Below are 14,440 nucleotides of genomic sequence, written 5' to 3' on the forward strand. Positions count from 1 at the left end.
TTTAAAATTAGACACGAAATAATTTATTTACAGTTTACTGCCAACCACTCATGTTCAAATGTCACTTAAAACAGTGTATCATATACTGGAGAGCTATGGACAAAACAGATTTGTAGAAAAGCAACTGAGACGCTACACAAGTGAAGGAGGAAGTGTCTGAAACAGTCTGTCCTGGTGGCTGTCCAGACTCAATAGCAGGGACAAGTTCACGGAGTTTCACAATACACTTCCTCACCAAGGAATGATGCGCTCTCTCAGTTCACAGAAACAAGTCCTGAAAATAATCATCAAATTCTTCTTCCCTATTAAAAAAAGTACAAACATGGATTATACTCAAGAGTACTCAAAATAATAAAAACTAAATAAAAAATCAATAGCGTAAAAAGTTAAGATACATTTATATGAGACTAATAAAAATAAAATCCTTTCAGTATAAGAGCTGACCATTCTATATAGCAATATGTTTTTATAATTCAAATAATTCTGAGTTTCTAAATAATCTTCTATTCTCAAAATTGTTAAAATTGGAATATCTCACATGCTGGTACCTCTCTCAAAAGCCCTCAAGTTTTCTTTGAAATACTTTTGTGAAACAACATTGCTTGTCTGGTTGACTTTTTATCTTCTCTGTTCAAATTCTAATTTCAAATTCTAATCTCCTTAAGAAATGCATGAAACAGAAACTATGTTTAAAAAAATACAGGTCTTACTCTCAGGGTTATGAGGACATTTGAGAATAGTAAATATTAAATATGTACGTGTACTCGTAAGGGTTATGTCTAAGAGAAAGAAGAGAACTCTGAGTAGAACCTGTCACTACTGAGAGGAGCGTCAAGCGCTAAATAAGGGCAGCGTTTGCAGCCCGCCTCAAGAGGCCAAGCGGCCCTGGGTCAGAAGTCAGTGGCGGCAGAGAGCAAGTGCTCCCAGTTATCTGTTGTTGGGAGGCTGGGGTGAGTGCTGGCAAGGATTTCCACAGCTGTGTAAACCTCCATGGGGCTCCTCAGCATGGGTCCTGAGAATTAACATCATGGGACAGGCTGTCCTAGATGCAAGTGAGCAGCCGCCTCAGAGGGAGTCCAGGCAGGAACAGAGGGCTGTCTGTTCCAGTGAACTGATGCTGGGCCCACAGCCTCTCTACGGCCAAGAACAATGGTTGGTAATAGACTTTCACCTTGCCAGGGAAGGGAGTCTTTGGCACTAAATTTTCATGGCATTAAATATTTTCATTAGCAGATACCAAGAACAGCTGTATCCACAGCCCCTAAGCAGACACAGAAGGGAGCATCTACGAATCTAGCACTTACTGTGACTTTCCATCTGTCTCTGGCAGGGGACCCTTCCAGAGCTCGGACTCTGAAGCACTGTCTTCCTCATCAGTGTTTCCTGCTCATTTAGAAGAAAATGTTTTGTTTTAACATAACACATTTTGAATCATTTACCAGTGCAATTTAACAGCAATTTCTACAATTCCCTGAAAATTTAAGTTATCCCTCCAGATACAATAATTTAAAAATTAAACAATACAAGAAATACCAGAGTCTCAGCGAAAAGGGCACATCTTATGAACACCTTCCCCATGTAACACTGAACAAAACTAGCAGCTGATTTAGTTATTTCCTCGGTCATAGAAGAGAAGTGAAATTAAGATTCACATAGAGACCATATCTGGATTAGGACCAACGGCTGTCACTGAAGAGGAGTCACCAAGTTAATCACGGGTGGTTTGTCTGCACATTATCCAACACTGTGTAAATTTCAGTTGAATATTAGGTGATTCATTTGAGGTCTACTTTTTAGTATTTTTAAAGAGGAATATATTATTTTTACTATTTTAGAGGTAATAAGTGCTCACTGTTTAAAATAAGAGCGATTTGGAAATGTTTAAAGTACAGAGGAAAAGTTATTCCGAGCTTACAGGTAATACAATCATTATTTAAGTCTGGTTGGCCCTTATAAATTTATGACACATAACATACACATTTTTAAATAAATTTGATTGTACTGTGTATATTTTCTGTAACTCTAAAAGGTTTGTGATAGCACAGTTTTCCTTCACTATATATAAATATGTCAAAGGTTTTTTATAATTAAGAACTTTTTAAAGAATTTATTTTTATTTTTAATGATGCACATGTGTGCACAGGTTCCTACAGAAGCCTGACGTGTCAGATCTCCCAACAAAGGTCCTGGCAATTGAACTTGGGTCCTCTGTAGACCACTATATGCTTCAAGTACAGAGCCATCTTTCTAGTCCCACAAAAGCTTTAAGCAAACAAACAAACAAAATAAAAACAGTTATATAAATTTTGATTAACCAATCTTCAATTCCTGAATAGTGGAAATTTAGGCTGTTTTCTTTTTTTATTTTTATAGAGGGGGTCAGTGATAGTGATTAAACCCAGGGTCTTAAAAAATGCTGGCGAGGGCTCCATAGTGGGACCACAGCCCAGCTGAATTGTTTCTCTTGTTGCACAGTGCACATTACTGTCTGCATTTATCTAGGTGCTTACCTATTCCAAACAAAATATCAAATTCTAAAAGTAGCACCACTGGCAACCAAACATGCGCTCTAAAGCAGCTATAGGGCCAGACTTTCCTCCAGAAAAAAGGTTACTCAGTTTCCACTCTTTTGAACAGCTGTTATAATTAAAGTAATAAGCATCATTTTTATAAATGTCTGGCACATGTTTTTTCGTAAGGTAACTGCTGTTTTACACAGAGGCTGGGTCTCCCATGTGCTCACCCTAACACAATGTGCTCTTTACAGACCTTAACTTCCATGACTTTGATGACTAACAGACACTAAGTCAAGAATGACATTGCAGGAGATAATCCCCTTGGAGGAGTTAACACTGCAGTTCTGACTTAACCCAGATTTGGCTTGCCAGTACAGAATGTCCCTCGGCTCAGCACAGCACAGTACAAAAATAAAGCAGCATTGATTTGCCACGGTGGTGCTAGCCTTTTACCCGCTGGACTCTGATCCTTGAATCAATGTGTATGCCTGAACTTTGATCCTAACTGAACCTGTTGTGGCACTGATTTTAACAAATAGCAGGGGGAGGGTGCAGTCTAATGAGCTATGTACACATGGTGATGAAACTAAAACGTCTTGGAGGAAGGTGTCTGTTCTGTGACAGCCATCACTACAATTCCCAGTATCCTGAACAGATCACACAAGAAGAAAGAATAAAATCTTCCACTCACTGAGATTAGAAATAATAGAAAATATTATGCCTAATAAAATCATCTCTCCGGCATTACTGTTAAGATGTCAGAGAACAGAATCTACAGGGCCTTCCAAACCTAGCAGCTGATTTTAAAAAGTTTTACACTACAAACTGCTGTTGCTTACTCTTGTTCCCTTCCAAGAATATTTTCCACAAGTCAGCTTCCTCTCCCCAATTTCCTTTGTGTGAGTGTATTTATAGCTCTATGTGTGTGTGCATGCATGGAAAAGCATGGAGGCCAGAGGTCAGCGCTGTTCCTTGGGTGTTGTCCACCTTGTTTTTGGGTAAGGGTCTTTCTTTGGCCTTCAACTCACTATGCAGATAAGACTGGCTACAAGGACCCAGAGATCTGCCCGTCCCCACTCCCCAGCAGGAAGACTCTAAGTGTGTGGTACCACACCTGAGCATTTCTCTTTACACTTATTTGTGCACATGCGCATGCAGGCATGCACATGCAGGACACAGTATGGAGAGCAGACAACAAGCAGTGGGCATCAGTTCTCTCCCACTGCCATGCGGGTTCCAGGGATTAAAACTGTCAGGTTGGTGGCAAGCACCTTTACCTACTGAGCTGACCTTAGCCCTGTTTTTAAAGTGGGCTCTGAGGACCGAGTTTAGTTTCTCTTGTTTCATGGAAGTGCTGTATCAACTGGACTACTGATCCGGCCCTGCACATCAATTTCCTGATACCAGATAATGCAATTTTACTTTAAAAAAGTTAACTCACCTTAAAATGCCTCAGGAAACAAATGTATAGACTAGACTAAATGATTTGTAAAGTCCCTTCTACCCTGTGAATCTAAAACTTCCTGGTTCCCTGAGGTGACAGTCACTACAAACACCAGCCAGCAGGGGTGACAAGGAGAAGGGTTGATACACAATGACACCCTTACAGCATCACTGTTGAGTCTCTGCAGTAATCAGGTCAGAGGACATGTGAGTTCCGAGGATCGAACCCAGGTCATCAGGCTTGGCAGTATTTTCATTCAACTCTACCTCCAAAATGAACCCATCCATTGTAACACTTCTGATAACATGCAGCGTGCAGTCTGTCTCCTGAGACAGCTCACTTCCTCTATTCCTTTTGTCAGACAATTCCAAATGGCAGTTTTTCTTAAACTGAGACAAAAATATGTCTTCAGGCCATTTTTATCTATAGACTCTAGTTCTGTGACCAATCACCAAAAATAAATCTCCCACATAGTAACAGCCTCCAAACGCCTCCAATTTCTACGACCTCATCCTCCCCCTTCACCTTCCTCCACTAAACATCTGTGGTTGTGCCAGCATCTTCTCAGAGCACAATTTCAGTTCTAACACACTGGCTGCTCGTGTTTCATCTACTCAAGCCTCTGATGTTCTCCTTAGTGTGGGTGCTTAAATACTTTGGGTTTTCCTGAATGGATATATATGGTAACTAAACACTCATTCCACTGATGAGATGGTGAATGTCTACAGTAACTATAATAAACGACAGGCATTAACTTTTGATCTGATCAATTCTAGAGAGCAAATACAGACTCTGTTTAACGTCTGGCATTGCAACAGAACTACAGGTATCAAGGACTTCCTCTGTGTACGGCACAGGCCTTGTGCGTGGGTGTCTTCTCTTTTCACAATAATTCAATGAAGCTGGCCTGTTTACACACCCATTCTACAAAAGAAGCAAGACACAGACAGATCAATCATTTAAGATGGATCTGTCTGTCTGTCTATCTGTCTACCTCCCTATCTATCCATTTTGTCAAAATTACAATGTAAATAATAGGGCTACACCTATATTAACTCATCAATAATGGACCAAAGAGCAAAAAGGTACTGTGTTAGAGACTACAGACTTGAATCTAACCCTATCTTTGACAGTAACTACTTAGCCTTGAATAATTTTCTTGAGTTCTCTGGTTCCCAGGGGACCTAGTGAATAGTTTAGAGCTTAACTCACCACAAATGGATGTCCTCTAACTGGACACAGTGATATATGCCTATAATTCTAGAAATCTGAAAGACTGAGAGAGAAAGATCATGAATTCAAGAATAGTTTGACCTTGTCTCAAAAATAAATACATTAAAAATTTTAAGCAATAAAAAGAAATATTTTAAAAATGCAGGGGAAGGAGCAGCACTGGAGAGGCGGCTCAGTGGTAAAGAGTGCGCTCTTTCAGAGGTCGTGGGTTTGGTTCCCAGCACCCACATTCAGCAGTTCACAACCATCTAGAACTCCAGTTCCAAGGAGCCAGTGCCCTCTTCTGCACTTCAATGGCACCTGCACTTAAGTGGATATACTCACATATGTAAGTTAAAAAATAATAAAAATAAACCTTTACAATTTAAAAAATAAAACTAGTTTTCTCTATCACAGACAGAGCATTAAAAAAAAACCCTATAAATGTATGTTCCCTTTTATAATCCTACAGGAGATTCTTCCCTCAAAGCTTCCAGGAAAAAGCTAAATACGCACTGAGGTCTCTTTATTACTTCACAATGGCACTGTTATTCTGCTGTTGATTTCATTACTTGCTTTAGTTATGGGTAGAACAGTGACAGAGCCGAGGTCTGTCTTTGCAGTCATGTATTGTGCTTTGGTAAAACATACACGTTTCCTCTGTCTTTATTCTGCTATTCTACCTTGTTTCCCATTACTCCCACATCATGAATTCTAAAACAACCTTATACACTTTTGTAAGTCACTGTGCACACCTGGGGTGTATTTCAAGGGAAATAAAGGATCTGTAGCAGTCATCCAGTAAAATCACTGCTTTACTCTAAGTGGTAAAACTGAAGCACCATCCACAGCAGCAGCTCCTCCAGTCCAGAGCCACAGGGCCGCTCAGACTCAGGTACAGTGAGAAATCTCTAATTCTTAACTGCCTTTCCTTCCCCACTCCAACTGTATCTCTTCCTGCACACTCTGCAGTGTGAAACTGAAATGTTTATGAATGATATTTATTAAAAAGATTCTGGTGCTTTCTATAATTAAAATAAGAAACTTCAAATTATTTTTAACTGAAGAATTAATCTTCACTTTTTGTCCTTTATGATTCTTCTCATGTTGTACAAAAACAAATATAATTCCTATCAGAGTAGGAAACAAACAAAAACCACAAATCACAAATGCTTTGAATCTACATATTGCTATTGAGAAAGAAAAGCTTGATACTTACTGTTTCTAGAATCTTCTGGCTTCTTTGAGGATGAATGTCCTGAAAGGAAAACAGCATCATTTTACCAAGAATCATCTTTGGGTGGTGTTGACAGTTGTAGATAAAACCATTAATTCTTCACAAATTTGGTTTTTCTTATGCTCGAAAACAAACAAACAAACAAAACCTTACTACTTTCTAATCTTTCAGGTCCCTTAGTCTTATCTCCTCAATTAAAATGTTAGGTCCTTTTAGATAGTGTGTTCATAAAGCCTGGGATAGCTAACATAAAACTTAAAAATCCGAGAGCCTAGGAAAAGTCTCACATGACTTAAAAATACTTCACAGGTTGCAAATTGATAATAATAATATTGCTTTTTCCTTGTGGAGATGTTCAGCCCTTCCACTGAACAGTGTAGAAATATACATTTTTTCCAAGGCCGGAAGGGGCGGTGAAGAGTTGGAGCTGCAAAGCAAGTGCTCCACCACTGAACCACACCACAGCCAACCTTGTCCAGTCATGGGGGCTATTAAAGCACAGCTTTTCAGCAGTAACTACTGAGGGAGACAAGAAGCGAAAAGTACACAGTGTGTGTGTGTGTGTGTGTGTGTGTGTGTGTGTGTGTGTGTGTGTGTATTTTGTTTTTGGAGACAGAGTTTCTTTGTGTAGCCATGGCCGTCCTAGAACTACCTCTGTAGACCAGGCTGCCCTCAAACTCACAGAGATCCCTTTGCCTCTGCCTCCCGAGTGCTGGGACTAAAGGTGTGGGCCACCACCACCATCTATCTATATCTTAAATGACCACTCTACAAAATCCTCTGGGAGACATTTCTGGAGGGTGACGAAATAAAAAGCAGAGGTGACAGAATGACACCCTAACAAAACTGTAGAGGGCTAAGAAGCCTAAGTGTTTGTCTTTCAGAGGCAAAGGGGTCCAAGAGTGCAGATAAAGGCATGGGAATGTGCCCAATGTAGGTGGAAAAGTGAGGCCGACTCTGTGGGCCTCCTGACATCATCAGAACCAAACTGGTAAGTGTAGGCTGGGGCCACACGTCAGGGGAAGCTCTAGCAAACACGACCATCTGAAATGTGAAGGGCTATTGTAGGTGGGCTGGGTTCCTCTTCCCTGAGACACTGAAGCAAAGCCACAACCAACACAGGTCACAGGGCAGAGCTCTCAGACAGTGACTTCAGACCAACATACAACTGATCAACACCGCTGGTCAGAGCACTGTAGATCAAAAAGCAAGAACTCCAGAACATCATTTTGATTATAAATCTGGGACTGATTTCTGGAGTTTCTCCAACTACGAATTCACCGAAGGACTCCCTCACCTAACATCTACTAAATGCCTACAGTGTTAGAAAGGGGGTGAGTTAAACAGTCACACAACCCCTTCTCACAGAAATGAATTATTTCAAGGGTTCTGTGCATTCCTAGTCTGGGGAAGTGAGACAGACGGTCTTAAGAAGGGCCTTTCCAACTGAGCTGAACTGAAACTGAAGGGTGAGGTAGCTGAGAGAAAGGGAAACGGGGAGAGACGGTCTTGAATCTTTGGCCAAGAGAGTGAATCTATATCTAAGGATTTTGTTCTTCCTTATTTGCAAAAGGAACCGCTCTTCACACACAAGCTATTGTCTTACTTCCCTCTCTACACATCCATCCATGTGGGCTTCAGCTGTCCGCCAGCCACTCACTTAATTAACACTCTATCATCTAACATGAAGCTATAAAGGATACAGCCTCACATAACGGGGAAAGGATGTCTAGGTTTGGATAAATAAGCAGTGTCAATGCCATACACAACTGTGATGTTTAAATATTATTAAAGCTTATGCCAAATTAAGAAGGTCTAGGTAGAGATGAGCTCTTCCTTAATTGAATGATTACACGATATGATTACAGCAAAAGGTAACAACATTATTAATGCAATAATGAATATAAGCAAATTTTCAAATGGTATATTACGATATTAGTGTATTACAATAAATAAATTTTAAACTCAAGTGAGATTTTCACATTTATTAATTAAGATTTACTTTGGAGTTAGGAAATAATTAAGAAAGACATTAAAAGACTTTCAGGTTCAAATGTCAACTCTCAATAAATGACAGGATAACAGTTCTTCTACTAACCATCCATTGCAACTCAGCAATACTATGTACTATATACGCAAGAAGGAAAAATGCATGTAAGAATGCACCTCGGCCAACTATCTTCCTATCTAGAGCAAGGGAGCCCTCTCCTGTCCAAATCTTATATTAACATTAGTTTAAATTTAGTTGAATCTTGCATTGCCCACCTAGTGTGATGCAGTTGAAATTACAGCCAATTAACTAATGATGCTGAAATAGCAATTAGAAGTAACCTTTACAATAGCTAATTACATGGCAGGTATTAGTCAAATTCTTTAACAAATTATCTTGGTTTTCTCCTAAGCCCGTATGCTAGGTGTACAGTCATGACTTTAGATTGAGTGACACACTGTAAAGCTGCTTTACACTTCTGGGCGCCTTCACATTCTCATTCTGACTCTGCTTGAGCTAGACAAATATGGAGGTGGGTGTTCATCACATCACCCAACATACACGGAGAAAGTAAGCTCAAAGGCTTGGTGTGTCCTCTAGGTAACACAGCTTGCAAACATCAGGAACTGACACTGCTTGCAGTATCATGTGATATGTTGTACCTGCCCAAAAGGAATCAAAGCCAACTCTGCTCTTAAAACTTAAGTGACGATAAACCTACATCTGCTTTCTCAACCACTTTACTTTACTTGCTACAAAACACAGTTCTACTGTACCACCAGCGAGACTGATCAGCACCACACAGACTGCATTTCACACCCGGAATGAGGAGCTCTTAAACCTCCTTTACCTTCATCTCTCCCCTTGCAGGCCTCTGAAGAAGATGATCTGGATTTCTTACGTGGTAAATCGTCACACTCAATCTTGGTTTTAGCCTTCCTTTTTTTTGACTTGATTTCTTTTCTCCTTTATGTTAAACAACACAATATTGAAGTTAAGTTTTTCAACTTATTTTATAAAAAAATTGAACAAATTAAAAAAGTTAAAGTATAAATAATTTATATAATAAAGAACTTCGAATGAGTATGCAAATATTTTAGGTAAATATACAAGTTAAGATAATTCTGTAAGATAATAAAGCCTAAACAGAGACAGGGAACTATTTCATGAGTCTCCACACAATAAGACAGCTTTATTCAGCCCTCCGCCAGCAAGAGACCCACACCCACCGAGCAGAGAAAACACGAGGAGAAGCAAGTGCTGTGACGGTTCTGACATGGTGAGAATACACTCTCCTCTCAGAATACAGACTAGAGGAAAGGGATCTGGGAATGGAGAAAGTGCTGATTTTTAACTTACCTCTCAGCATTAGACAATTTATAATTTGCCTTTTTATTGTTCTGGCTTTACCTCTTCTTACAATTTAGTCAGTACAATAGATGAAAAACAATTAATTTTAACTGCTTAAGAAGGAAACACGAGGAAAAAAAGCTCTCAAATATTTCTCAGCAGACTCCTGATTAAGACATCCCTGCTGATGCTATCATGCTGTCACATCAGTTAATCATATTTTTTTCTTTTATCAAAGTCATTTCAGATTTGATGACACTCAAAAGAGAAAATCACAAAAGACTTTCAGTCTCTCTCAGCATTGCTGACAGAAAGGAAATTAAGGTTAGGGCTGGCTGCCCATATAACAAAACATCTGCTGACTTTAAGAATTTATTACTCGGGGCTGGAGAGATGGCTCAGTGGTTAAGAGCATTGCCTGCCCTTCCAGAGGTCCTGAGTTCAATTCCCAGCAACCACATGGTGGCTCACAACCATCTGTAACGAGGTCTGGTGCCCTTTTCTGGCCTGCAGATATACACACACATAATACATAAATTAAAAAAAAAGAATTTATTACTCATTTGTAGCAGCTATAACACTATATAGACATGCTTATAATAAAACCCATTTTAAGCCAGGTGTGGGGGTATATACCTGTAATGCCAGCATACAAGAATCTGAGACAGGAGAATCACAAATTTGAAGCTAGCCTCAGATACATTATTATTGAAGGCTAGCCTGCCTCAAAAACAAAACAACAACAATAAAGAAATAACAACAATATGAAACCAATAAAACCAAGGTCAATGATCTCCTATGCATGCATGGTACAGGCCAGTGGTGCTCCTATCTAACTCAGACACAGTCCACATAACTGTGGACTTAACAGGAGCCTGACTTGACCAATGACGGTTGTATCACTGAGAAACTCTATTTAAAAGACTGTTTAAAAGTAACAAGGAGGATTGGAGAGATGGTTCAGAGTGTAAAAGATTTCAGTACAAACTTGAGGATCTGAATTTGAATCCCAAGAATCCACGTAAATGTCAGTGTAACCATGTCCACTAATAATCTTAGGGTTAAGAGGCAGGAAGTTTGAGACCAGAGACTGGAGAATACCATGGCCTGCCAGTCAAACTAGTCAAAAATGGCAATCTCCAGGTTCAGTGAGAAGCCTTGTCTTAAAAGAGCAATGCTGAAAAAGTCGGACAGCACAACAAGCAATGTCTGCCTCTGGCTTCAGAACACACATGCATGCACACACTTACTTTTGAACTTTAAAAGTTCTAAGAACCATTCTATGTAGTCTGCTTTATAATATCATTTCTAAGAATATTACAGTGTCTGGCCATTGGCTCCAAACTAACAGCTCTCCTAAAGGGCATCTTTGCCCCCACAGATGTTCACATACAAAACTGCTTGGCTGGATCAAGGTAGAGTGGATGTCTGGCTCCATGAATGACACAATAATGTTCTATTTTCTAAACAATAAACTAAATCCACTTTCCAAATTGAGATTTAGACAAAACAATGAGTATGGTCTAAATTACTAAATATTAAAAATAGTATTTTAAAAGAAAAAAATTACCTGTGATGAAAATTTAATTTAAAGGAACATTCTTGGCATAATCCTAAAAGAGAAAAACATATATCACTGAACTTCTGAACCTGTGTGACTATATTGTCACTCTATTTTAGTTATGATTTCTCATATTCTATATACCCCTTGCTATATATAGGAAATAGTATGAAGAAAATAATCTAACATTATACCTCAAATTATATTAAAATGTTTGAGAGTTGAAAATATTTTTAACAATGCTTTGTTTTTAAAGTTTTTCATACAATGTATTTTGGTTATATTATTTCTCCAAGAGACCCCCTCCACCCACCCCGCTTCACATTCTTTCTCTCAGAGAAAAGGTATGACTCACTGAAGACAATGGATTTTCCCTGCCACAGCAGCTATCAATTACATACACCGCCCACCTCACCTTCTGCCCCACTGCTGGGCCCTGCCCCCAACTCTGGCGGACTTCCACTGCTCAGGGCAGGCCACACCAGCCAGACGAGCAGTGAGGGACCCTGTGCCAGATGAACTGCCCCCCTCTCTGTACTCGGTTCTCAATTACAAATAGCTTCTTGCTTAGGATCAGGACTTTGTACCCATTTCCCCTGTCTAGTTTGAACCTGTGCTGGTCTTACGTATGCTGTCATAGTCTATGTAAGTTCACAGTGTATCAGCCCTGCTGGGTCCAGAAAAACTGTTTTAAAAGGACTTTAGAAAAAGTGCCATCCATTGTGTCTCATAGGCAGAATTAGTATCCGACATCAAAGATATCTCCTAACATAATAACATGATGTCATAATATGCATATAATAACACTAACAGAATGGCGCTGTGGTCAACTTTTTTGCAGTGAGAGACGATGACTGCAGAGACTTAAACAGGTCCAAGTGCTGAGAATAACCAGCTGTGGGTGTTCAGCTCTGCACAGGGCATCTGTCCTACCCCTCCAAGGCCCAGGGAACATCAACAAGAAAGCGGGGAAAAGATTAAGATCCAGAGGTTGCATGGTATGTTGTGTAACACTGTCCTCTGAGCATGACACGGCTACTACACTCTTGAGTGCTTAGCAGTCCTGAGTACCTGAAAACCTGCACTAGCTAAGTGAGAGTGGGGGAGACACATGAGGCCCTGTACCTTCCATGCAGCTATAAATAGTCCCTCACTGTGTTCTGTAAGTAACCCCAATTACACTCATTGGACCACCAACAAAAACAAAAATCAAGACACGTAGGAGGACTAGTGAAGAATGGACAGCCAGGAGGTGAGGGGTAAAAGAGAGTGAGTGGTTTGGGATGAGCAACATATATTATTATACACAGGCATGAAAATGTCATTGTGAGACCTATTATTAAGTAAAATTACTGTATGCAAGGTAAAAACGTCTTTGAAAGGATCTTTCCTAAAATCTCGACTGACTGTCAAAGAGCGAGCTTATTTCCTGTCCGTGCCACATGACAGCTACACATTCAGCCACAGGGTCCACAGCACCTTTTCTGACACTGTCACGTAGACACACAATCTAGTGACATTCTCAACTTCGTGAGATCTTCACTCTACACGTTACCAGCTAGAAATCTGACATTAGAATTGTTTTTATCAAAGTGCTACCAAAATGCTAAAAATTTTAGACTCAAAGTTTCTTTGAGGTTTGGGGAAACTACAGGGGAAAAGAGCACTTTCAGGAAAAAGCATTGAATCTTTTAAAATTGAACTGTAAATAATCTACACATTTTCCAATTCCAAATTAAAGATTATCGTGGAAGAAATCCGCCACATCTCCACTAAACTCAACTTACTTAATTTAACAAGTGCATTTCTCTTCTCACCGTGCTCAATATACCCAAAGTTAACTTCCCAGCTCCTCAAGCCTTCTTTCTCATCACAACGTTTATTTCCACAAAAAAACTGACCTGCAAAAAGGAAAGGACTATTAGCCAGGACAAATGACTTATTGGCATACAAACCTATGACCTCTGAACTTTAACCCTACAAACCTATTACCTCTAAAACCTTCTTTTAAAAATTGTAAAATAAATAATAAATATAATAGGATGCAAAATAAATATTCAAAAATATATAATTAATTATAACAAAGCTTATTATTAAAAATAATTGACCATAATAATTATAGCATCATATATGATGCTGTATGAAATCAAAGAGATGATTTGGGTTTTTCCTTTTGCAACGGCAACTGAACCCAGGTTGTGTGCCTGCTAAGCACGTGCTTTACCACTAAGCCACATCCCTGCTCTTTTGTTTCTTGCTGGTTTGCTTGCAACATTGCGTCAGCTGACCTAGAACTTGTTCTATAGGTCAAAGTTGAACTTATAGACATCTTGTCTCATCACCCAAATGGTAGCTGGAACCATCAGACTGTGTTACCAGACCTCAAGAGCTGAACTTTTAAAGGAAAGAAAATAAAAACAAAAACAAACAAAAACCAGTCACAGCACTCCTGATGAAAAACTGTTCATGTAGGTAGAAATGTAGTTGAGTCCGTATTAGAAAATCTTGCACTTGGGAAAGTGAAAACATGAAGTGTGCTCACTAAAACCCTGGAAGGAGAAATCATTCCCAAAATATTTCTTCTTAGATCTGAGTCCTTACTCTTTAATGACAATATTAAAATTAATGTTCTCAAGTATTACATTCTTTACTTGAAGTTCTAGCAAAAATGTTCATAAAAAACATTTTAAAACCTTAAACCTGACATACTAAATTTTAACATCTGACTGTTCTATCATATATCTGAAACTTCTAAACCAGGACAAAAACTGATGATCTGGAGGTGAAGGGACAACTAAAAATTATCTATTTTGTCAGAAAAAGAAAAACTAAAAATGATTTATACAACAATTTCCACCACAATAATTTATACTAAGCAACAAACAGAAACCACAAAATCCTTTTCATAAAATGCAAAAGACTGCCAAAGTGAATTTATAACATTAACATCTAAAAGGCTAATTCATAACTCAGCTTTTTGAAACATAATCTATTGCATGTAACCCAGACTAACCTCAAACTTACTGTGCAGCAGAGGATGACGAACTTAATACATATTTTTAATTTAGTCTGTCTGCCTATCTATCTATCTATCTATCTATCTATCTATCTATCTATCTATCTATCTATC

General features: G+C 39.0%; 1 protein-coding gene across 2 annotated transcripts in view; it reads right to left on the reverse strand.

Moving 5' to 3' along the window:
• The window catches only part of LOC101993615 (protein FRA10AC1 homolog), a 30,215-nt gene continuing 15,775 nt past the window's right edge, over nucleotides 1–14,440 (reverse strand). For both annotated transcript variants that reach the window (XM_026781730.1, XM_005352205.3), the window contains exons 9-14: nucleotides 13,098–13,211; nucleotides 11,320–11,362; nucleotides 9,250–9,365; nucleotides 6,392–6,430; nucleotides 1,305–1,383; nucleotides 1–302 (exon numbers count right to left, since the gene is read on the reverse strand). In XM_026781730.1, coding sequence (XP_026637531.1) covers nucleotides 260–302; nucleotides 1,305–1,383; nucleotides 6,392–6,430; nucleotides 9,250–9,365; nucleotides 11,320–11,362; nucleotides 13,098–13,211 — 434 coding nt within the window. In that variant the 3' untranslated portion in view covers nucleotides 1–259. The remainder of the gene's footprint in view (nucleotides 303–1,304; nucleotides 1,384–6,391; nucleotides 6,431–9,249; nucleotides 9,366–11,319; nucleotides 11,363–13,097; nucleotides 13,212–14,440) is intronic.

The sequence above is a fragment of the Microtus ochrogaster genome, chromosome 8, assembly GCF_000317375.1.
Source record: "Microtus ochrogaster isolate Prairie Vole_2 chromosome 8, MicOch1.0, whole genome shotgun sequence".
NCBI lineage: Eukaryota > Metazoa > Chordata > Mammalia > Rodentia > Cricetidae > Microtus > Microtus ochrogaster.